This window comes from Toxotes jaculatrix, chromosome 16 (assembly GCF_017976425.1).
Source record: "Toxotes jaculatrix isolate fToxJac2 chromosome 16, fToxJac2.pri, whole genome shotgun sequence".
Lineage (NCBI taxonomy): Eukaryota > Metazoa > Chordata > Actinopteri > Toxotidae > Toxotes > Toxotes jaculatrix.
The window spans coordinates 11812540-11835651 of NC_054409.1; the positions used below are offsets into that span (position 1 = coordinate 11812540).

Genomic DNA, 23112 nt, shown 5'->3' on the forward strand with positions numbered 1-23112 from the left:
ATTGTTGTCTCTGCAAGGATGCAAAACACTGACTGCCTGTGGTTTCCTAGCAGGTTTAATTTCAACTCATGAGGAGGATGAAGTCATGACAGCAAACAATTCAAATAATAACATACCAAAGTCATTGTGTCAGCAAATGACATCTTTTCTGTTTAATCTTGTGCTAGCCAGGGATCCCCCTTGGATACTTGATGGAAGGCTGTTATGGATTATGTAATCACTGTTTTATTTGAGGGTGTAGTTGGACTAGAACACAAGGATGCTTGTTTTATGTCCCCTCCAGTCTTCCAGACACAGTCCAACAGAGTTAACCTGTCACGTTTAACCTTTTCAAATCAACTGTCTTACCGACATGAAAGTCAGTACAAACTCAAACTGTGTAGCCAAACACTGTTCACACCCACATAACTTGATTTGTCAAATTCCCGAAAGTTTCCAAAGTTTCAAAAGACACCAAACGTGTTGAGCCGAACTTTAGAAAAATGTGTATAAAATGTTGGTTTGAAGCCATAAACCATGTTTGAATAGGTCAATCAGTGTAAACATTGTGTAGCTTCAATTAAGAGCAGGATCAGGATGATAAAGAATATGCTACTGTCAAAGAACGTAGAATGAAAGGATTCTTCCAGAGTCAAAGCTTCTTAAAGGGAAAAGTGGAGGTCGACACCTTAAATTTAAAACGAGGGGGAAAAAAGGTTTTCTGTCAGATGTGCAGGTGTATGGATACCTGTTTGCTAAGAGAAGAAGGACTGGTTTCTGTTTCATCCAGTCTACAGGGGCTGGCAGAAGTTAGGGATCAGCAGTGTCTTTTAGATATGGCAGATATGCCTGCTCTCTGCAGTTTGAACACTATGTGACCACAGTAACCCCCCCATCAAATTCAAAACATATTAATCTTTTAGGCTGTGGTTACAAGTGCGGACTGTTCAATAAAAAGCATTTATATTGTCAGTAAACAAACTGCATTACAATTAGACTGACGCCAAAAGGATGGGCGTGATTTTCATTTCAGCTATGGTGGAGTTATCTACTGGGAACTGCAACCACAAAAGAAAAGAAAAAAGAACATGTGTAGTGCTTATAGAGAGGACAAACTGAATTCTGAACGTTCAAATAATTTAATTTAGGTTTTGAACTTGAAACGGATACAGATACATTACCCTACATTTACCACTGGGTGGCAGTAACGTGCCGTGTCATTGTGGCCAATAACAACAAAGAGAAGAAGACAAATTTGCTGGTGTGATGTATCTAATTTTATTTTACTAAAATGTTGTTTCTTTTAACGCTATGTTAGCTAGCTAGCCATCCGGACATGGCTCAGTTGCCCGAACAAGGACGTCGACAGTCGGACTGCGACTAATGGTGAGCTCTGAAACCCTGTTTTCAATCAGTTTATCTGGCTAAAATAAAATGATCCCTGTCAGGGTTAGCAGTAACGTTAGCTAGCTTGAGTTTAGCCTGCTAGCTTGGCTTCACAATAACAGAAAAGAGTCAGTTTAACAAAGTCGTTATGTCTGTTTGCTGTTTTTAAAGCTTTTATCTTAAAGCCGGAGGGATACGGATCCTCCATATGGAACAGCAGAAATGCCGTGGATGTGTTTCAGAGTGCTAAACAAAAGCATTAAAACTTGGAGGTGAAGGACAGGCAGGGACAGCAGCTTTAGCTGGTGGCATGTAAAAACAGATTAATTTACGTTTTGAAATGCGTTTAACCAACACTGCCAGGAGTGTCACTGTATCAGTTTCATACTGATGTCTTGTCACTTTATTGTCACCACAAAAGCTAGTTTACCGTGCCATTTATTTTATTTATTAGATTGGAGTAACACCACCTCCAGGCTGCTATAATTTCGTTGTATTCTGGTACAATGACAATAAAGGCTTCTGATTCTGATTCAGTAAAATACTTAGAATTAAATTTAAAATGAGTTGAATGGAGCCGTGCCACAGTCTGATCAGGTGTTTCTCCTTTCCTCTCTCCAAACTCAGCCTTAACCTCCCTCGCTTGCCTTGTACCAGAGGAGCTGAGAACAAGATGCTGCTGAAGATGCCCCAGAAGTTGTTGAAGACTGCCCACTATATAGAGCTGGGCAGCTACCAGCACTGGCCAGTGCTGATACCCCAGAGGATAAGACTGTACACCTACGAACAAATCCCCCTCTTCCTCAAAGAAAACCCCTACATCACAGACGGCTACAGGGCTCACCTGCCATCCAAGCTCTGCCTTAAGAGGTGAAAGTTAACTTGGATAAATACTTTTCATTTCTAGCTTACCGTGTGAATAATGAAGGGAACTGAAATGGACTACATTCCTGCAAACATTAGGATTGTCATAGTATGTAGATATTATGCTGGTGGCTGTTTACTGACTTCGCTCACATGCATTTTTGTTTCTTCTCGTCTGTTGTCAGTATTTTTATTCTGTCCAATGAGACGGTGAATATCTGGAGCCACCTGCTAGGCTTCCTGCTCTTCTTCTCTCTAGGAGTCAATGACCTCTCCTCCGTACTGCCAGCCTCTGGAGCTAACAGAGAAGACTATGTCATCTACGCCATAGGGCTGTTCTGCTTCCAGGTAAATGTTATTTTGCTGTATACATATATATATGTGTGTGCTGCTTTTTGGGATTTTGACAGCTGTGCAGTGTGCTTCAGACTTAATAAAATAACCTCTTTGTTATTTTCTTTGAAACTTCTTTGTTTCCCACATTTAAGACATTGCTCACAAAAAGAATGGGACATGAGCTCATCTGTATGTGTGTGTTTTGGAATATTTTTTCAGCAGCTCTTCTTGAGTACTAGTTTATCATGAACACCTTCATTAGTTTAGTATTTGAATGTGAATAATGATGTACACAGTGTCCTGCATTACAGTAAATTTGTGTGGCTTGACAAACAGATTCATGTAGGTTTACATTTCCTGCCACAGGTGCATTCAGTTCACTCCTACCTGCCCAGGTGTGTAAGCTATTGTACAGGTTGGCTTCAGTGTATTGTATTATAAAGTGCTACAATAGGAATGGTAGAGTCCCCTGATGAAACACTCAGTGTAGAAACTGTTAATTGTTTGCGTGTTAGCTGTGTGGTTTTATATTGTAGGTTGTGTAGCAGCTGAAAATGAGATCGGAAACTTGTTAGTGTAATGAATAAATAAATGAGAAGTCAATGTGCGTCTTGCTTACAGTAAGTACATAGTGTAGTATATGTTATTCTCTCATCTTCCTCTTAAAACCTCTCTTTCTATCCACATTAGTGCATGTTGTGTGTATCTGGATTGTCTTTACAAATAATTTTTTCTTGAGGTAAGTTCATGTATTATGGTCACAACAGGGCTTTATTAGCTTAAACAAAAACAAAATGAAGTTTATCTTGATGAAACCAAATAATAGCATCTGTGAAAAAGCTCTAACTGTAAATATATGCGTGTTGAATGTTGTTAATACTAAAATAAAATACGACTCTCACAGTTTCTTGTAGTATGTAACAATTCTGTGTGCTTTCGTCCCAGGTGTGCATGTTGTGTTCAGTGGGATATCACTTGTTTTCGTGCCACCGATCAGAGAAGACGTGCCGTCGCTGGCTGGCATTAGACTACGCAGGCATCTCTGTTGGCATCTTGGGCTGTTATGTACCTGGGATCTTCTACGCTTTCTACTGTAATGCTGTAGGTGTGAACACTCAAGATAGAAGGTTGTACTTCTGTGATAGCATGAAGGCCTTTTAGGGTATTAGGATCTATCTGTGATTTTACTGTGTCTGATCTGTTTTGTTACTCTCCTGTCTTCCAGTTTTGGCGACAGGTCTACTTGCTGACCGTGCTCTCCCTGATCCTCGCCGTCTTCTGCGCTCAGGTCCACCCTCGTTACCTCAGCAATGACTGGCGACGGATACGTATGGCAATCTTCTGTTGCGTGGCTGGCATCAGTGTGATTCCTGCGTGCCATTGGGTCTGGCTCAATGGAGGATTCACCTCTGATGTTGTACAGGTCAGGACATATAGTAATGTTAGAACATGAGCAAAGGTAGAAGATGAATGTGTGTGCTTGGCTCACACATTTTTTGCACCTCTGTATTTACTATTTTGCAGATTTATTAAGAGAAGTGATCAGCATTTTTATTGTTGTTATATTAATCCTAATATGTTGATTCTCAGTGTATATGGTTTCACTGCAGGTCATCAGTCCTTCCTCTCCTGACATTTTGGTCATATAAATCTTGTTTTTTTTGTTGTATGCAAAGCTGTTCCTGCCTCGTGTGATAGTGATGTACCTGATAGCTGGATCTGCCTTCCTGTTCTACGTCACCAAAATACCTGAACGCTATTTCCCTGGTGAGTCTCTGTCTCCAACTGATAAACTGAGACAAAATATAATATGATTATTAATCTTAATCTGTGTGGTCTTTTGCTCCTGTCATGAGATTTATTTTAGCACATTTTGATGTAAGTAATAGACAAAAACAAAACAAAACAGCATCAACAGTTCTTAGAGCATTTTTTAAAAAATCCCTCCTCTCCTAGGCCAGTTGAACTACCTGGGCGCCAGTCACCAGGTGTGGCACATTCTCGTGGTTGTGATGTTTTACTGGTGGCACCAGACGGCTGTATACATCATGCACTTCAGGCACACCCAGCCCTGTCCGACCCGCACCAGCAGCAGCTAAGTGAAACTGATCAAATAATCTAATCGGTTGTAGGTTAAGAAACAGTTAAACTCGTTATGTTAATATTCAAAACCTTCTAACCAGTTACAGCAGTTGCTGGTTAGAACTCTCTACCTAAAGGTCTGTGAACCACTAACTACCAGAAGCTCCTGACTATTAGCTGCTAAAACAGAGAGTGTGACAGTAATGAGCAGCCATTAGCTTTTACTGAGCTGCTGGTTACTGTTGATGCTTGTGGCCTGGGCAGCTGTTAAAGGCCAGTAACCTTTGATAAAGTCTATTCTAACAGCAGATATCACCTAACAGTGGCTAGGAGACTTAAATTATCCTGTGAAAATTGCAACAGACCGGAGCCTGTACTGCTTCTTAGTTCTGGGCTGTTGGCTATTGGTCAGTAGACTTAAGTTTAGCCTTCAGGGACTGTGAACCGATGTCAAAAGTGATGCAGCTGCACCACAATGATCCCCTCTGATGCATAGAAAATACAGCATGCAACCCCTGATGTTGCATCCTAACCACTAGGTCAATGCATGAAGCAGGAGTTTATATTTATTTGTAGACACAAACCGAGCTTTGGTGTTTTTATTGATAATCATGTTCTCTCTTAGTTTGTTTAGAATGTGAATTTTGTACATCAAGAAACTATAATGGCCTGTATGAACAATGACTTTTTTTGCCTATGAGTTTGGTTTATCTATCAATTTGTTCAAGATTAAATTGTCTGAAATGAAAGGTGGAAAGCACAGAAAGGTGCAGGACCACTAAAAAATTCAGTATGTAGATGCTCAATTACCTGTCTGTGGAGAAACAATGTCTCAATACCTTCAAGTATGTGAAGCTTTCGAACAAATAGTTAAAGGTCAACCAGCAATCAGTCGGCAATAACTGATGAGGTGCAGAGCTGAAACAAAATGTTGGAACCTGTTTGGTCTTTGAAATAAATTAGGAGGCACTTTTGGACAAAAATAATATTTAAAAAACAGTTTTATGGGATTATTATATGCCTTTGGTTAAAAGTGGTTCAAAAACCTGAGCAAATTAAATCACTAGACCAGTGAGATATTTTTTTAATGTGAAATGACTCCTAAATAGATTGAATTCTGCAGTAAAGACAATGAAATCACATTTTTGCTGACAGCTCGCTGAACAGTAGCACTGTGATAAGCCATAGGGATTATCACGTATCAGCTGTAGTGGTTATCAGTTGTCACCCCTGTGGCTTTTCTATTATAAAGTCTACCATAAAGGCTGTGTAAGTGAAAAATTATTGTCTGCTTGTTGTTCAAATAAGACCAGTGTAAAGTGCTTCAGGTACCTTCAATGGCTGTTTTTTCCTCAGTAACCTTTGGGACAGTTACATATTTTAATGTTTAATGTGATGTTTTGCATTTGTTTGTACTTCATTTGCCTTATATTGTTTGAGTATTGTACACACTTACTGTTACGATCAGTTTTTGGTCAAGAGGTGAACAAAAAGGATGGACAACAAAATGATCAAACTCAGACCAATATCATCTTTGCTGTTACACCACAAAGCCAGTATGTTTTGTTTTTTGTTTCTTTTTACAGTGAGATTTAATAGTTGAAACGAGTTATGAAGAACTGCAGAGCTGGAAAATGCACTGTACAGGTGCTAAAAGAATTGACTTCATTTTGCCTTCTTGAGTGTGTTCTTTCTTTTTATTTTTGAACGTGGCCCTCGGACTATCACAAACTGCTTGGTCTTTTCTGTGAATGAACTCATGATTGTTTTATCCCTTGTTTGTGCTTTTCTTAAATATCGTTTGTATGATGGCGCTGACTTACGAGATGTATAATATTTATTTCAGTGCCTCTGTGAAAATACATTTTTAAACATTTTGAATGAATAAAGAATGCTGGAAAATAATTTGTTACTCAGTTTGCATTTTGAAAACTCCTGACTTTGTTAGCATTTTAGTTAGCTTTAATAGCAGTAAACCAATAGCAGTAAACAACGGTAATTGTGTTTAATGCTCAGACAGAAGGTTGAACCCCTTGGTCACCTGATTACAGAGACAAACGTTTTGGTTGCTGAGGGAGAATCACATTCTCCTTATTTTCTGCTATTGACACTATTAAGCAGTAGAGGGCAGCATTGATACAAAAATTTCCAATGAAGAGTTCAGAGAAAATGTGGATGAACATGATTTTTTTTCACATCCCACTAAACACTGTGTTCAGCAGTTTCTCTCTAGGAGTGTGGCTCCACCAAACAGGAACCATGTTTGTTGTCTAATACAGAGGTGAATCTTTGAGCGTGAAGTGTTTTCGGTTCATGCATCAAGTGATTCACTTAAATAGTAATTTGAAAGTTACACGGTTGTTAAACACAGGGATCTCCTGATGACTTGGCAGATCAGAGGTCAGATCACATGCTCATGTTGCATTAGCAGAGGCATTGAAGTGTAAAGCTTCCATCTCTACTGTTGTGGACAAGGCCTATCTCAGTTCCTTCAGACTTATTTAAAAAAAAATGAGAGGAAAAGCTGTTTTCTTCATCTAGTGATTTAATTCCTGTCTGCTCCTGATGCTAACTCTGACTCTGCCATTTTTTTTGCCCGGTGGTTTTGGAAATGTGATAATTATGTTAGAAAATTATATACCATCTCTTCATCAGCTCATGTAGAAATGAATATTTACGCAAGTGCTCTTTGACTCAGTTATGATGGAAAATGACATGATCTTATTGGTAGCTTTGGGTTGGGTTTTTTCTCATTGACCGTTCAGGGGAAGAGACTGCATACAACAAAAGCATAACTGGACATTTCTACATCTTTCTTTTTGACTTCATCATACTTCAAGAATGATAAAAGTCAGGTCATGTGAGCAGAAATTAACCTCAAATTGTTAAAGCAGTTGTTTGACTTTTTGAGAAATAAGTTTATTTGCTGAGTTTTAGATTATGGAGCCAGTAGCCAGATAGCTTGGCCTTGAGTAAAAGGCTAGAAACAGAGAGGAACAGCTGTCTGTCCACAGGTAACAATATCTGCCTATCTGTGCCTCTTAAGCTCACTAATTAACACGCTATATGTTGTAGTGTAAAAACAACAATTTGTTTAGCAGGTTTCTTGTTTGAACACCTCTGTTGCAGACTTTTTTATTTCAGTTTTGTTGCAGCAGGGAAATGAGCCATACATTGCATTGTAGTTGTGACATGTGCATGACTTAACTTTTTTTTAATCATTGACAGTCTTGGTTAAGACATCTTACTCTCACCGTGTTTACAGTTAATAAGTAAAAGAAGGGCCCTTAAGGTGTACCTGAATGAGTGACAAGTGCATGTCTTTCTGTTTTTGGGAGGGACATGCAGAATGACTGACCATATAACAAGACACACAGTCAGGGTTTGAAAGTATAATAATTATGTTAGCAAATAATAGCCATGATCATATTACCTCATGGACTAATGGATAGTTGTGTGGAACCTGACACAGCAGGACCATTTCGCCTGTTAAAGTTGCTGAGGTTGTCTTCACTAATCATCATTTTAGGAAATGTTCAGCTTTCATTTACAGGACCTTTAATTTTAAAGATGTTGTTGACTTGAAAATAGTTAAAGTGCCAGTATCTATTACACTATATGTGTTACATATATATTTTTGTCGCCTTAGCTCCTTTGGGGAAAGGACAAAAGGTTGAGCACCAGTGACAAAAAAAGCAACTTCACATTTACTTATATTCATTTTTTTAAAGGGTCAGTCCACTGTTTATTCTGCTGAAAACTGTTTCAAATCAGAAAAGCTGCGGGGCATAAAACCAAAATGATGAGCACAAGACACTAAAATGCTGAGGGGGATCCACAGAATTTAAAATTTTACATTGGTCCATCGCCACAAGGGGCCCTTTCCCACCTGAGCCATTGTTATTATAAAAATATTGATTAATTCAGCTTTAATATTCCTTCCTTTTGCAAAATAAGTAAGCTTTTCAATTAACATTTATTTGATATCATAAATTGTCTGTTACTAATGATAAAAATAAGGTCACAGACACACGGACTACAATAAAAAAACATAGTTTAATTCAAGTATTGAATTTTAAGGCAGTCTTTGTACATGAATGTAGAATGTCAGCACTATGTCCAAAAAGAAAGTCTAAGAGACTTCCCCTAAAAAAATAAAATGTAATCTCACTACTATGATTTAAAGTACTTAAATTAATACATGGAAATGCTTGATGACAAAATAAGTGTATGAAAATACAAAACAATGTTCTGAACTTGCTCATCTTTTTGACATGAACGTGTTCACATGAAAGTAAAACTGCATCCTTTTTGAATTATTACAAATGTAAGTTGGAGTATTTACATGAAATTGTTATTGTTTTAATCTAGAGTTCACACTTCACACTGACAGCATACAACATGTACAGTGATTTAACAAAGAGACAATCAGCTCTCATTTCGCATATCACAAAATATTTGATTTAACAAACTAGTGGCAGTGAAGCATTTTGACCAGATATGAGGCATCACCTGCTGCCATCAGTTTACTCTGCAAAAATATACATTTCAGAAGCACCAGTGATGACTTGATTCCATCCATCATCTGAGAGGAGATCTCAGGTGTGTGTAAATCCTCCTATTTTTATGAGAACAGATCATAAAACTGTTCCTCTTGGGAGACCAGAAAACAGGGCAAGAGTACAAGTATGTTGTAATGAGCCCTAGTTTGAAGGCAAAGCTCTCTCGGTGTGAGGCTGAAAAAGCATGTAGTCCTCACGAGTCACGTAACGCCTTTCCCTTTCCCACCACGCACAAAAGCTTGTTCGTTAAGTCAGGAAGAGTTTAACTAACATTTTAGAAATGATTATGGGGTCCAAGGTAATAGTTGGCGCCTCAGGAAATTCCACTGACAGTCTGGACTCTGGACTCCTAGATTAGGGCTATTCTGGACTTGCCAAAGGCTTGAAGTGATACAAAAAGTTGAAACAGCTTTAGTGTTATAGTGACAGAACAGAGAACCACTAACATTCATCCAAAACAACTGAAACAAAGCACTAAACTGACAAGAAGGTACAGATTAAATGTTGTATTACAGTGCTTGCTCTGTTTACATTTATTACACCTCATTTATTGATATTGCTGATGCTATGGATCAGGGTCAGGGTTAGGGTGTGTCTGTGATTCCTGACATTTACATTCAAAAATAAGCCACAGACACTCTCTGATATACAAAACCATGAGTGTATTCCATTTCTTTCCTATTACTTCTTTCATTTTCTTTCCTTACTTCTACTTGTGTTTAGCCAAGAAGTTATTCAGAGTTATTTACCTTACTTTTTCATAGACCAGCTTCACAGATTTTCAGCTTTGTTCCTATTGTTCTAATGTAGCGAGTACGTGTATGAATGACATTAATTTTCTCTCTGCGTCCAACTGCAAAAATGTGTATCTGCAGCTTTCCATTACATAGATGGCCTAGTTTTGTGAAATGACCCTTTCTCCAACAGTGAAAATTCTCTTTTAAATCTAGGAAAACAGCTTTAAAGAAGGCTTGTTGGGCAGATCAGGTTTAATTTGGTCTGGGTTTTTAAGGACACAAGGCTTCTAGATAGAGTACTCTTCTGAAACTGGATGTTTCATAGCATCACTTTTAGGCTTAGGAAAGAAAAGGAGTAGAAATGAAGCACAGAAAAATATTTTCTCTATTCCCTTCTTCCTTCAGCTGTTCTACACCACAGAGTCTTCTGACCTGCTCTCTGCAGCTGCAGATACTGTACTGTTTGCATAAAGAACTGCCGTGTGAACCGTATGAAACAGTAGGCTGCTCATGTTTTCGTCATTCTTCCCAAAGAATTGTCCCTTCTGCAGGGTATCAATGACTGAGGTGTTACAGCTTGCGAGGAGAATGCTCACCCCTATTCCTTCATATTCCTTGACCAGCCCTTTGAACATGGCCATACCTGTGGAGTCTATGAAAGGGATAGCAGAGCAGTCTAAAACTATTGTGTGGAACTCCAGTTCTCTTTGAACAAGTCCAACAACAACCTCTCCATTGTTTTGATCCCCATTTGCCTTGGCCTGCTTTGAGGACATCTCTTTGGCCTTCTTCTCTGCCTTTTTCCTCTTAGTCATCTCCAAGAAAGGTTCAACTCCAACAGCTTTGTAGAGGGATTTGAGGAAGGACTCTTTGTTAGCGAAGTACAGAGGAGCTTGGAAGCGGAAGACCTTAACCCGAGGCGGTGGCATGAGGTTCTTGTACTCGTCTTTATCCTCATAAAGATCGGAGTCATTGGCCCGGCCCAGCAGAGAGACCTGACATCAGACATCAAATTAGATGTGATTTTGAAATAAGCAAAGGCCAATATTAGTTTTTCACAAATATTCAATATCAGCAAGTCTTTGTTGATATGGTGGAAGTTCTAGTCTGCAAGACCTGCAATTAATTTTCAATACTTTTCTGATTCTGGACTTCTTTTCATTTGTAACAGCTTAATTTACTCACCTTAGGGTTCTGGGTCTTAAAGATAATGCAGATCATGGAAAAGACAATTCCGACCAGGAGGCCCAGTTCCACGCTTATCAGAGCTGTGGCTGACATGGAGACCAGCCAAACGATTGCATCGTTGCGGCTGCTTCGCCACTTAGAAGGGACGTCCTTGAACTTCCTCAGTGCCCCCCGAAGGCTGACAATGATAATACAGGCAAGAACACATTTCTGGAGAGCGTAGAAGAAAGGTGCAAAGAAGAGGAGGACGAGAAGAACAACCAGGGCGCTGATCAGACTCGATACCTGATGGAGATACAGAGAAATGAAAAGAGATGAAGATCAAAACAACAAAGAAAATGATTGAACCAGTCATTAAAAATGGGTTTGACCAAAGTTTTAAATTCACCTGTGTCTGGCAGCCCGTTGAATCCTTCACCATGGTTTTTGCTAGTGCGGCACTGGTGGTGAAACAGTGGAAGAAGGACGGGATGATGTTACAGAAGCCAATGGCCAGCATCTCCTGGTTGGGACGAACCGTGTAGCCATTTTTCTTAGCAAACATCTCAGACAGCGACACTGTGAAAGCAAAACTGGAACATAAAATGAAATTTTGTTTACCAATTGAGACCGTGAATTTATTTTTTTCCCTCATTAAAGCATGTGAAAACCCATGTAAACATGTATTTAGTGATCATAATATAATTGGTTAGCCTCCTAGAATGAGATTCAGCTGTTGTCTTGAAAGAACAAAGTACTTAAAGCTAAAAGCTTTAAGTACTTATAGCTTAAAGCTAGCTTAAAGCTAGACATAGTAGTTGTACCTTGATAAAAAAGATTCCATCACTTAAATGAGCCATTTTCCCTTTTTTGGCGGAATGCAAACATTAGGTGTGGAAGCAAGAGCTGTCTGCCTTATCAAATCTCATCCTGGAAAATTAGGGCATGTATCTCTGCCAGGGGGGAATCCAGCTAGTAAACTGGATTTATAACAACTCAGATAAGAGACAGGTGCTGGTGGCAAGCAAATATAGTGTTAAATTGGTTAAATTACCTAATGACAGCCAGAGGAATGGCATCCAATGCCACTTTTGACATCAGACTAGAGCTGGGCACCTGGGGAGGGATGAACCCTGTGGGGATATGACCGGAAACACTGGAGCCATAAAGGGTGTTAAGATCCCCAAAATGGCTGGCCAGTGTGGCTCCTGCCACTACTACCAGCTCAGTTGGCAGAGGGATCTTTAGACGGTCCTTGTAGCGCTCCTGGATTTCTTTTCCTGCCACTATAATTGAAAATTCGTAGAGTTATTTGATATTAAAGAAACTTAAGAATTTCACTTTTTGTGTTATTGAAAATCAAGTGTCAGAATTTAGATCCCATGTTGTTTTGGGAAGTGTAGTACATCATTCATTAAATCAGAAACAGTGACTCAGAATCTGATGGGGAATATGTAAAATAGAGTTCTTTACCTAATATGGAGATACAGATGGCACTAGTAATAAGGTCACACAGGTTGGTCTTGTGAATGTTGGAGAAGATGTTGATCCAGGTGACAATGACTGTGCCATAGCCCTGGTGACGAGGAATCTTTAGACCTAACAAGTATTTAGCCTGCACGGTTAGGATGGTGAAAGAGGCTCCCGTGGCAAAACCGTCAAGCATGGGGGCCGAAAGGTAGACAGAGACGAAGCCCAGCCGAAACACAGCCATCATGACCTGGTGAGGGCATAGTAAGGTAGACAGAGAAGCTGATTGAATAAAATGTCAAAGCCAAAATGTAGTTTAACAAGATTGTGAATCTATAGTGCCTCTAGTGGTCCGAAACTGCAAAGGGTACCTTTAATTCATATATAGTGTTTTATCTCACAGAGTAGTGCTCTGGAACACTAAAGGCAGAATTTAACTTGTCCTTTACCTGGTAGATGCCAGCCAGGAATGTAAGAGCAGCAGCGATACTGATGGCATAACACTCCTTCCCACACTGCAGGCCCATGAGCTCCACACTGTGCACTTTACCAGCTGTGAGGTTAATGCCCATGGAGCCATTAAACACATCAGGAGCTGATGCTTTTGAATCTTCATTGAGGTCAAAACCGGCCAGGAACATCTCCCTATCCACCACCTGTGGACAAACAGAAATAATCAGCAACAAGTCTACTCTGATGTTAACTCGTTAAATAGCTTTAATGGTTAAAACTGTTCAAAAAAATTACAAATTTTGTGTTTATCTTCTTATCCTATTTCTTTATTACTGTCCTCAACAGTATTGTGACTAGTATTTGCAAGAATTGCAAAAATGGAAATGTAGCAAGATGTCTGGTTATTTTCTTTAACATTTAATTCAAGATACTGAAGTATGATCATGGCCACTTCCATTACCTGTCCAACCATGAGGCTCATGAGGCTAAAAATCCCCACAGAAACATGTCTGGATGTCCCCATGAGGAAGTAAATGATGTTGGCGTAAAATGAGGTGTATAAGCCATAGATGGGCTCCACTCCTGCCAGCAGGCAGTAGGCAATGGCCTGCGGTACCAAGATGATACCCACAATCATCCCGGACATCACATCACCCCAGATGTACTCTCTGAGCTTGTATTTAGGCAGCCAGCGCACCACAGGGAAGAACCCAGTGAGGGTGGATCGGACTCTGGGTACGGAGCAGGTCATGCCCTGCTTCAGCTTGGATTTGAGGACTGACACTGTGGGCTGCCGCTGGCGAACCCGCCGTTCCAGGAGAGGTGGCACGGCTGGAGTGGTTTCTGTGACCTTGGTGACCTCGTCCATTCTCTTCAGGGGGAAGAGGAGGCAGCACGGTGAGAGAAAGAAGGAGGGAAGGTCGGTAAAGCGGTCAGCTGTGCTCCTAGGGGAACGTCAAAAGACAGGACAGACGGGAAAAGACAAAAATGGAAACTGAAGATCAGTGGAGATGCCCTCATTCAAAAGATACTCTAATACTCATCATCCTGCTAGTTCACTTTTACACTTATGTTTGCTGTTTGCTGTGGTCTGTTAACAAAAGTTATTTCTACATTCAGTGTTTCTTACCAAAAAGCATTGTCTGTATCCTTGATGCATTATTATTTTATGTTTACTAGCTTGCCTTGCTAGTTGTCTTCCACACTTCTTTTTATGTTACCACCACCGTCAATTGCAGAATAGTTTTTAAACCATTGGCCCTCGTGTACGCTGGTGATCAAAAACTCCACAGGGTGCCTTTAAACTGTTTCCTCTCACCTAACTAAAATGACTAAAATTGAAATAAAAGTCCATAGGTTCTGTCCAGTTAATCTTCTTTTGACCTATGTCAAAAAAGAGGAAACTTTCCCACTTGAAAGCAGTATTAAAGTTTAATACTGGTTAAAATTGTATAAGTATTAAAGTTTAATACTGCTTGGACCAAAAGCGAACTACATTTTCTTAATCTTTTATGGATAACCTCACATCTGTTGAACAATTAATGTTGCTGCCTTCGGTCCTCCATTTATATGGTGCCATAGCTTGATTCCCTTTACACTGATAATTTAGTACATCTTCCTTTAAAGTTCTGAATCAGCCCTCTAAGTCAAGTGGTACAATGAATGACTTTCGCATTTGCAAAACAACCCAATGTACAAATCAAACCGTTTACACAATCCATCTGTTCTGTTAATCTTCAATGAATTGTAATGCCACCATACAATTTGTAGAGCATCTTTCTTGGTAAAGGTAATGGACTAACAGTTGGCCCAGGGTTAATTAGCTCCTTTTCCTAGAGCACTGGTTAGTCAGTGTCAGGTTGTAAACTCTACAGCTGAACCTCCACACTATTCCACGAACAGAACTACTCATAGGAAAAATCACTGAAATCGTCTTTTTTTGTCTGGTCTTAATATCATGGCCCGTTCCATACAAAGCTATAATTAATTAGATTTAAATACAGAATGGGAAACCTTAGACTAAAGTCAGTGAGTTAAAGCTTCATTACATGCATAATTAATACATGCATAATTCTGATTCAACTGCTATTTTATGTTTTGACAATTTCAACTATTCACTACACTTATACCAGCACAGCACTCCTTGTTGATATTGTGCTGTTGCATTATGGTCTGATATGTGGATTGAGGTTGAGTGAGGACAGGCCTATTATAAAAGCATGCTGGAGCAATGGGAAACCTAAGCGAATGTCCATATATGGACAGTGAGAAAATAACCACTGTCATCATGAAATCAGTCCTCATGCTGTTTATGGAAAATAGAAATTTGACTTTGCTAATGCCCTTGTCTTTTAGTGCATAACCCACTGCTCACTAAGCTTTCATCAGCAACTCACATGGCAACAGATAATTATACAATAATGCAGCCAATACATACAATGCCACAATGTACACAGTGTATATTTGGGCTTTTACTGAATTTCTAAATGTTGCCACTGAATTGAAGGCTAAGAAACTGTCACCAAAAACACTGCTCACTCTTGCAGAAGTGTTATTAGTTTTGGCTATTGGGGAATCTCATGCTAGCTAACATGTAGTGCACTAACTAACGAACTAAATAAATAAATAAATAAATGGAGATTGATTTCTAATCAAGCAAAGTTGCCAAACCAAATGGAGGGACAGTGTGGCAAATGAGGAAAAAGAAGAGTCATAATGTGCAGCGGCCATTGGACTCTTAGTCTTGTTGTGTTATTGCAGGTACAGTAAACAGCAGCTGTAAATTGTCTTCCTGTGATCTGAATTTACAGCCTTTGTATACTGTAAATGTCAACATTCACAGACATAAAATAGTATGCACATCACAAAATTAAAGCAAACAATCCAGACATAAATGACACAGTGACAGCAGGCCTTTCTCACAAGGCTGGTCGTTTACAGGAGCAGCTGCGTCTCAGCTGAGATAACTATGTCAAAGAAACCATAAAACACTTTAAATGACAACTTATCAGCCATTGACATCACAACAACGCTGGTATGTGCTGTGATTTAGACTTCCTGTGGCGGCCCTGGCAACTCTCACAGACTGATGTGACAGAAGGATAAAGAGGATGATTTTTTTTTTTTATGTTTACTTAGGTCAGATTTGTTGTTTAGCAGGAAACGCGGCTAATTTTGCACTTATGACAGATTCAAGTTCACTCACTTTCTAGGCTGTATGTCTTTGCAAGGAAATAATTGTTCACTTTGTATAGAAATGACCTGTTTAAACAAACCAACACAGAGCTCAGTCTGTGTTCATCTGGGTCTTATAAATCTCACCTGACTTTTTTAACTGATTGAAGACCCAGGAGACAAATAATGAGACAAGGTAGCTCTGAGCTATAACACATAAAATCAAAGAACATGTTCCAAAAAGAGCAAGAACATCAAGAACTACCTTGTATTTGCATTGAACGCTCCCAGCAAACAGACAAAAGCTGACACCTAAACAAGATTTTCTTTGAAGTAGAGAAGAAACACGGACACCTGATTAACTGATGAACACAACAGGAGTCACACTGAGGACTTTTTGGAAGCAGAGCATTTAATTTATTGAAGTGTCACCCCTGAACACTGAATCACTGAGAACAATTGATTAAGGCAGTTCCTGTAACCCGTTTCTAATCAATGTTCCCTGCCTTTCATCATGTGATATAATGGCACCCCACCACTGCTTAGAAATGACCTGAAGGCTTCCTTAGAGGGGTGGAGGGCTTTTGTATATAACTGAAATCATTTCCATCCAATCATCTTAAAAGTTGAATGGGGTGAAAATAGCTAAAAACAGATACCATGTGACTGAAAGCTGACTCATCCTGAGCTAACAAAAATAACATCTAGCAGATATTTGATGTGATTTTTTTTTTTACCACTTTAAATCAAGTCATATAGGATCTGAAGTATCTCAGCAACTACAATTTTACTCTTCAAATTTAACGCAATGTGTCAGGTGAAGTGCCATGTTTCTTGATGTCTTGATTCTGGTCAAAGGTATCAAGATATATATTGTTCCAATTATTTAAACACCCTGACACATATACAAAATTTAAGTAATATATTTAAAAAATTCCAGTCCACCTGCTGAGTCTGCAAAAGCCTGTTGACTTGACTTGAATATTACCTGTTGACAATCAAAGAAAAACTTTCTACAAGCACCAACAAGAGCCGAGTACTCATCCGACTTCAAGTTTGCTTGCAGCTGATGTTGTTTTAGAAAACAGGTTTGCAAAGATGCAAATCATTTGTTTAACTGAACTTGAAGAGCCAACGGTAAAGTGGCCATTTTCAGTTTTTTGATAGAAAAGTATCATTCAGGGCCTGAAATAGTGATGACTATCAGATTGTCTTACTTAAGTTCTTGAATTTGATATTACTTTTAATGTTTTAGTAAAGGTGGCTTATGTAAAAAGACAACACTTGCTCTTTTGAAGGCTACTTTGCAGAACAGTTGTCTTTGAAAGTCTCTTGTGGATCCACCAAGACCTTTCCAATTCAGTAGTTCTGTCCAAAATGAAGTGGAGACCATCTTTCCTTTATCACAGACTGAAAATCAATGCAAACTGAAAAGGGAAATCCTTCTGCAATACCTCAGTGACCTTACTGATCAGTGGTCCAAAAGTAGTTAATACAATACTTAAATTATTTGAATACACTTTTTTAAAAAAGTACATGAAAAGTGTAAATGGCCTGCAGGTTTAATAAACAACTTACTGAGCATCACATTCAAATATATTCTTTGAATAACTTTTGAAACAATGTGAATGCTGTATGTGCCTTACACATCTCTTCACCTGAAGCTTATCACTGTCATTAACGGTGGGAGGCACTGGAAAGCAACACAACAATAACAACAAAATTGTCTGCTCTCCACCACTAGTAATATTGGTAAACTTTTCTTTATATGCTTTTTCTAAATTTCCAGACGGCATGGAAACCAACACTGGAGGCATCAGTGCTCCTTTCTTAGATAAATCCAAATTATAAGAACACGCTGTCCCAGTCAGTAAAGTGTGATAATGTACTCACCTGCAGAGTCACCACCACTGGGACAAACAGGACCACAAGTCTCTGGTGAGTCCAGTTAAAATCAGCCCTCTTGACTGCCTTAATGTCTTCTCGTTCTCTGCCTGTCTCTCTCTGTCTCTTACTTTTATTTTCTCTATGTGTTTCTTTCTCTCTCTGATGTCATTCAGCCATCAGACAGCGGTATGAGTGTGATCTCTGTGGGATAAATAGTAAGATAAGAGTAGCCCTTTGCTCACCCTCAGAGTGTTTCCTATTGGCTTGATCCCTGAGAGTGGGTGGGACTGTGGAAAGCATATTTCTGTGCGTGCGTGCGTGCGTGTGTGTGTGTGTGTGTGTGTGCGTGTGCGTGTGTGTATGCATGTGTGTGTATAAGAGTGCAGTTCTGCGCAAGAGGTTAAATGAAGTCCTTTTTTTTCCCTGGATCACAGTGTTTATCTGCCCTACTGCTGGCCTGGGGCCTGCGATCATGTTTGCAAAGTGACAATGAACACCGACTCGCATATCAGCATGTCATACTGTTTAAATACATCCTGTAAACAAAGTGGATTACAATGCAAACAGAAGATAAGGAATACCAGAGGTGCAACAAACAATGAAGTGTCGCTGTTAATTGCGTGAACTGCACGGGAAACAACCTATAAATGTCTTTATGAAATATACTTAAATCAGACATGATTTAAGTTAAGTCCAACAACCTAGTTAGTAGAAAAGTTATTACATATTTTAAATTACTCATAGCCATTTTGCATAGTGATTTGAATTTCTTGCCGTTTTCCAGGCATCTGCAGATTTCAGTTTACTTTATTAAAGTGTGAAATGTGAAATGTGAAACTCTCCTGGCATAGACTTGTAACTTGCTTGAGAAAGGTAAGCGATCATTTTGTCCATAGATATAGTGTTCTGTTATTATTGTCAATTATTATTGACAATGCAGTTGTAAGTTCAGATTTGAGAGCTGCAGCTGATCACACAAGAGTAACACAGCAGTACTAAAAATAAAGGCAAACGAGGGTATATCTTCTTCAAGATAAGCTTCAAACAAGATTGATTTTTGTACTTTGTAATGGATGAAGGAGAGCAATGGCTGCTTTGTATGAGAAAACAAATTCAGAAATCCTAAAAGCTACAGTGTTTGGCAGTAATACAAAATACACATCAATTGCAGTAAATATGATAAATATGCATAAACACTACAATAGTCTGTCTGGTTTACGCAGTACAAAAAATTTGAGAATTTGGGGGGCGGGGTACAGGGGGTGACTGAGAGCACCATTGTCAGCTCAAGCATGATTACTGACTGGTTAAAAGCTTAGTGAAACACCACGAGAGCTACATAAACCATGATGGCTGCTGAGCTACTGGCCTTGTATAAACTGCTTGTATAGGCCTGGTACGGTAAAGTACTCTATACTATAATAATACAGTCAGAATCAGTGCTGAAAGTTGCAGACATGTGAACAGTAATGTGTTCGCTTACTGTTGTATGTGCTGAAGTGCATCTGAAAACATCATACATGCTGTAACCTTAAGCCAAACAATGTGAATCTGAATGTGAGGTGAACAAAACAAAAGATCTGTTTATATAATTTTAAACAAAGCTGAAAGTGTCTGAAATGTTTTACTGAGGCAAAACACCTGCATCAAACAGGCGAATAAATAAATATAAAATAGGATGAAATGATTTGTTGTGTGGTGACAGAGTCTGAGACCAAAGTGTGTCTCAGGATCTGTCACACAGAGTGGGTGGGTGGGTTGGTAGATTCTTGTGTGCATTATATGCTGGACTGAATGACATTATTGTCAGTGCTGGCGTGAAATTGTGGCAGTTGAGGTCTTTATGTTCCCCTGACACGCTCAGTCACAGTTACGACTGCAGTCACATTTGTAACACAGCACAGAAACATCAAAGGTGATGAACCACTTTTTGGTACAACACATGTGTGTTTTGTCTGTGTGTGTGTGTGTGTGTGTGTGTGGTAAATGTACCAACGTCAACATACAGTGAGATCAGAGTGTCACTTCCTGTTAACAAAAATGAAACAATTACAAGATGACAGGGGTTTCTGCAGAGCCTGTCACCTTTGTCGATTCTTCATTGTGAATAAAAAAACACTCCTCTGGTTCCATCTGAGAGGATTACTGCGCTGCCCCTTTAAATCCACCGGCAGCATCCATCTGCTCCACTGTCTACAAGCTTCATCACCCAGCCGTCATGATTTCTGGACACAGACCGTTTGTTATTCTTGTTAAAAACAAGTCAAATCATGGAAGACTCACCCAGAGAGAAGGAGCAGCTTGAATGTGACCTGCAGGTAACATCGGCCATACCTCTCTGACTGATGCCTCCTCATCTACCATCACTCTGTTTTCCTCTACACTCTGCTCCACTCTGCCGCTCGCTGACTGCATCTTGCTTCTTCCTGTTTCCTTCTGCAAAGCATGATGGGAGCAGCAACCCCCTCTCGTGCCTGTCTGCCGACTGGAGCCGAGCGGGGGGGAGGGGAGAAGAGAAGCAGAGAGAGAGACTGGGGGTGGGGGGTGCTGTTGGCTGTGGATGATGGTTACCATGGTGATTAAGCTCCTGCTAGTGTGTGTGTGTGTGTGTGTGTGTATAGATGATGTCCTCTTTAAAATTCAAAAACCACTGACCACTGAGACTCTTGTACAGTAATTTATAGTAGTGTTGATTTGAAACATAACCATTACATAATATGTCAATGTGCAATAAAACTGCATTTTTATACAGAGTTCATAAAAGCTTCCATCATCGGTCAGAACATCAACATGTTTATGGGTGTTGCGTCTGGTGTGATCCCATCACAAGATGGTCTCTAGTTTAAGAAATTATTTCACCTACTTTAAAAATTAAACTATACCGTATATTCAAGACTAATTTTTGAAGATTGTTACAGCCCCGTTCTTAGATCGCAACAAAAATGGGAGATGTACAGTCTGCAAGGTAGGGAGTAGCAAAGTGCAGAACAATGCATAATGGGATGGGGACTGCTGCTCTGGCTCATATGCATGCGGAACACTGGGCCCAGGTGTGTCCCATACCTCTGATTAAATTCCTAATTGGTCTGCAGAAGACAGAGAGCAGCAGCAACAGCAACAGCAGACTGAACCAAGCAGAGGGGCCATCACAGGATTTGAGTCTTCAGTAGGAATGAGTTGGCTCAGGAGCCACAGGGATAGCAAAATCAGCACTGGACTAATACATGGTTGGTTTTGATATTTCATTTCATTTCATTTACTGACAAGAGGTGTAGTCGCTGACATACTGTTTCACCTATTGAATGACTCAACAACCTTTCTTGGACAGTTCTTTAATGTAGGTTGCAAATGTTTTACCCCTAATCTCATATAGTAGACAAACAAAGTTAGCATCTTGCCACTGAACATACTGTAGTGGAGCATGTAGCAGCTAAGAAGCCATATTCTCTGAGTTGGTGGAGTTAGTGGAGAGCAAAACAGAGGCAGAAGGAGAGTAATACATTTAGAATTTCTCAGTAGATACACAGACCTGTTTGGATGTTTAGATTTAAAATTTGTCTCTTATACAAAAAAAAAAAATCTGTTTTATATTCCAACCAGAAATCAAGAAACTTCCATTTTCTTGTGTGACTTTAGAGTGGCTATGAATATGTACTTATGCATTAAAATCAATCATCAATGTTAAAATAGCACTTTCTGATTTAAAAAAAAACCAAGGCAGCTGATGAGATAAGACCTTGCACTGTAATTCCTTGAAATTACAGTTAATCAGATTTCTTTTTGCCATATTTTAAAGCATTTCATAGTGATAATCCACATGCAAAGTAGACCTTTATCTAGGTGTAGCAGATATTGAGCTATTAAAGAAAACAACCCCCATGTCTTCTTGTTTGTTTCTTCTTCTAATTTATCAGGCTTTCTCCGAACAAGGATAAGAGTTTTGAAATCCAAATTTACATCCTGATAACCCCGTGACATGCCACCACTTAACCTCTTCTTCACTTACAACATTTCCCAAGGATTACAAGGAATCGACAGAAGATACTGTGTACGAGGGTTTATCCACGGGGCCCATCTTCTACTTAGTAACCAATTCAGTTGAGAGTAAATGTCTTTCCTGTGAGGAACGTAAATGTTTAAAGAAGATTACTTGTAACACAGGAAAAGTCGTGCACACAAAACAGGCTTACAGTCAAGATGGTGGTCACTTCAGTCACATAATGAAAGTTAAAGACTTTGTTTTTGAGCTTTTGAGTGAGGTTAGGTATAAAAAATTCTGTTGACTCAGCAGAGCAAAACCAGTGAAGTAAAAGAGCCTGTGATTCTTTCTCAGAAAGTGACTCATTTGAGCCAAGTTTGAATTTCATGATAAGTGTGCAAGAGTTCGCATCATTGTCCATGCAGCCTGATCCAACGTGGTGTTCCAGATGTAGTGCAATAATTCTAATGGATCTTACTTGAGGACTCAGCATAATAATTATATGCTAGTTAAAAAGTTTGTTAAAAAGTCACCAGCAGCATGAAAACATAGCAAGGTTTTCTGTTTGCTGGTCAAACAAGAAAATACCAACTTATACCCAAACTCACAGTTATTTGCTTTCACTGACAAAAACAATCTAAATCTTGCAGTGGTGGTTTCAGGTTGGTGTAACATGCAGAAAAGAGCCAGCGGAAAATTTCAACTTAAATATAGTTTAATATGAAAGGTATGTTTTAATGATTTACTGTTCTGTATTGTAATTATTAGTGAAGTTGTTGTTAAATCAACAGATGATACACTGCAGCTGTATCAAACAGAAAACTGAAACTGTCTGGCAACTACAGGAAGGTGATGTGTGAGAGTATCAGTGAGATAACTTCACCCCTCCTGTAAATCTTGTCTTTGCTGCCCTCCAGTGGTTGAACTTCTCACCTGTCTGCAGTGATGTAAAGGTGCACTCCTTGGACACTGTGACATCACTGGTGCGTGTGGTTACAGGTGCAACAGAGCACAACACAGCTCTGACGTTAACTTA

The 23112-nt window shown here is 39.3% G+C and overlaps 2 protein-coding genes across 3 annotated transcripts; one reads left to right on the forward strand and one right to left on the reverse strand.

Moving 5' to 3' along the window:
* The first annotated feature begins 1215 nt into the window (after positions 1–1215).
* LOC121195900 (progestin and adipoQ receptor family member 3-like) lies at positions 1216–6546 on the forward strand. Its single transcript, XM_041059616.1, has 7 exons — positions 1216–1365; positions 1993–2235; positions 2415–2577; positions 3511–3666; positions 3791–3988; positions 4242–4332; positions 4522–6546. The coding sequence occupies exons 2-7, from the start codon at positions 2039–2041 to the stop codon at positions 4662–4664; spliced, it is 948 nt and encodes a 315-aa protein (XP_040915550.1). The 5' UTR covers positions 1216–1365; positions 1993–2038; the 3' UTR covers positions 4665–6546.
* Positions 6547–8690: 2144 nt separating this feature from the next.
* Positions 8691–20504, reverse strand: slc26a1 (solute carrier family 26 member 1). 2 transcript variants are annotated; one of them, XM_041059572.1, is made up of 8 exons: positions 20381–20504; positions 13497–13980; positions 13033–13239; positions 12587–12833; positions 12168–12399; positions 11523–11706; positions 11132–11419; positions 8691–10941 (listed from the first exon to the last, which is right to left on the reverse strand). In XM_041059572.1, the coding sequence occupies exons 1-8, from the start codon at positions 20452–20454 to the stop codon at positions 10357–10359; spliced, it is 2301 nt and encodes a 766-aa protein (XP_040915506.1). In that variant the 5' UTR covers positions 20455–20504; the 3' UTR covers positions 8691–10356. The 2 variants fall into 2 exon arrangements, with proteins under 2 accessions (XP_040915506.1, XP_040915507.1); XM_041059573.1 differs by lacking the exon at positions 20381–20504 and adding an exon at positions 18104–18295.
* Between the last annotated feature and the right edge of the window lie 2608 nt (positions 20505–23112).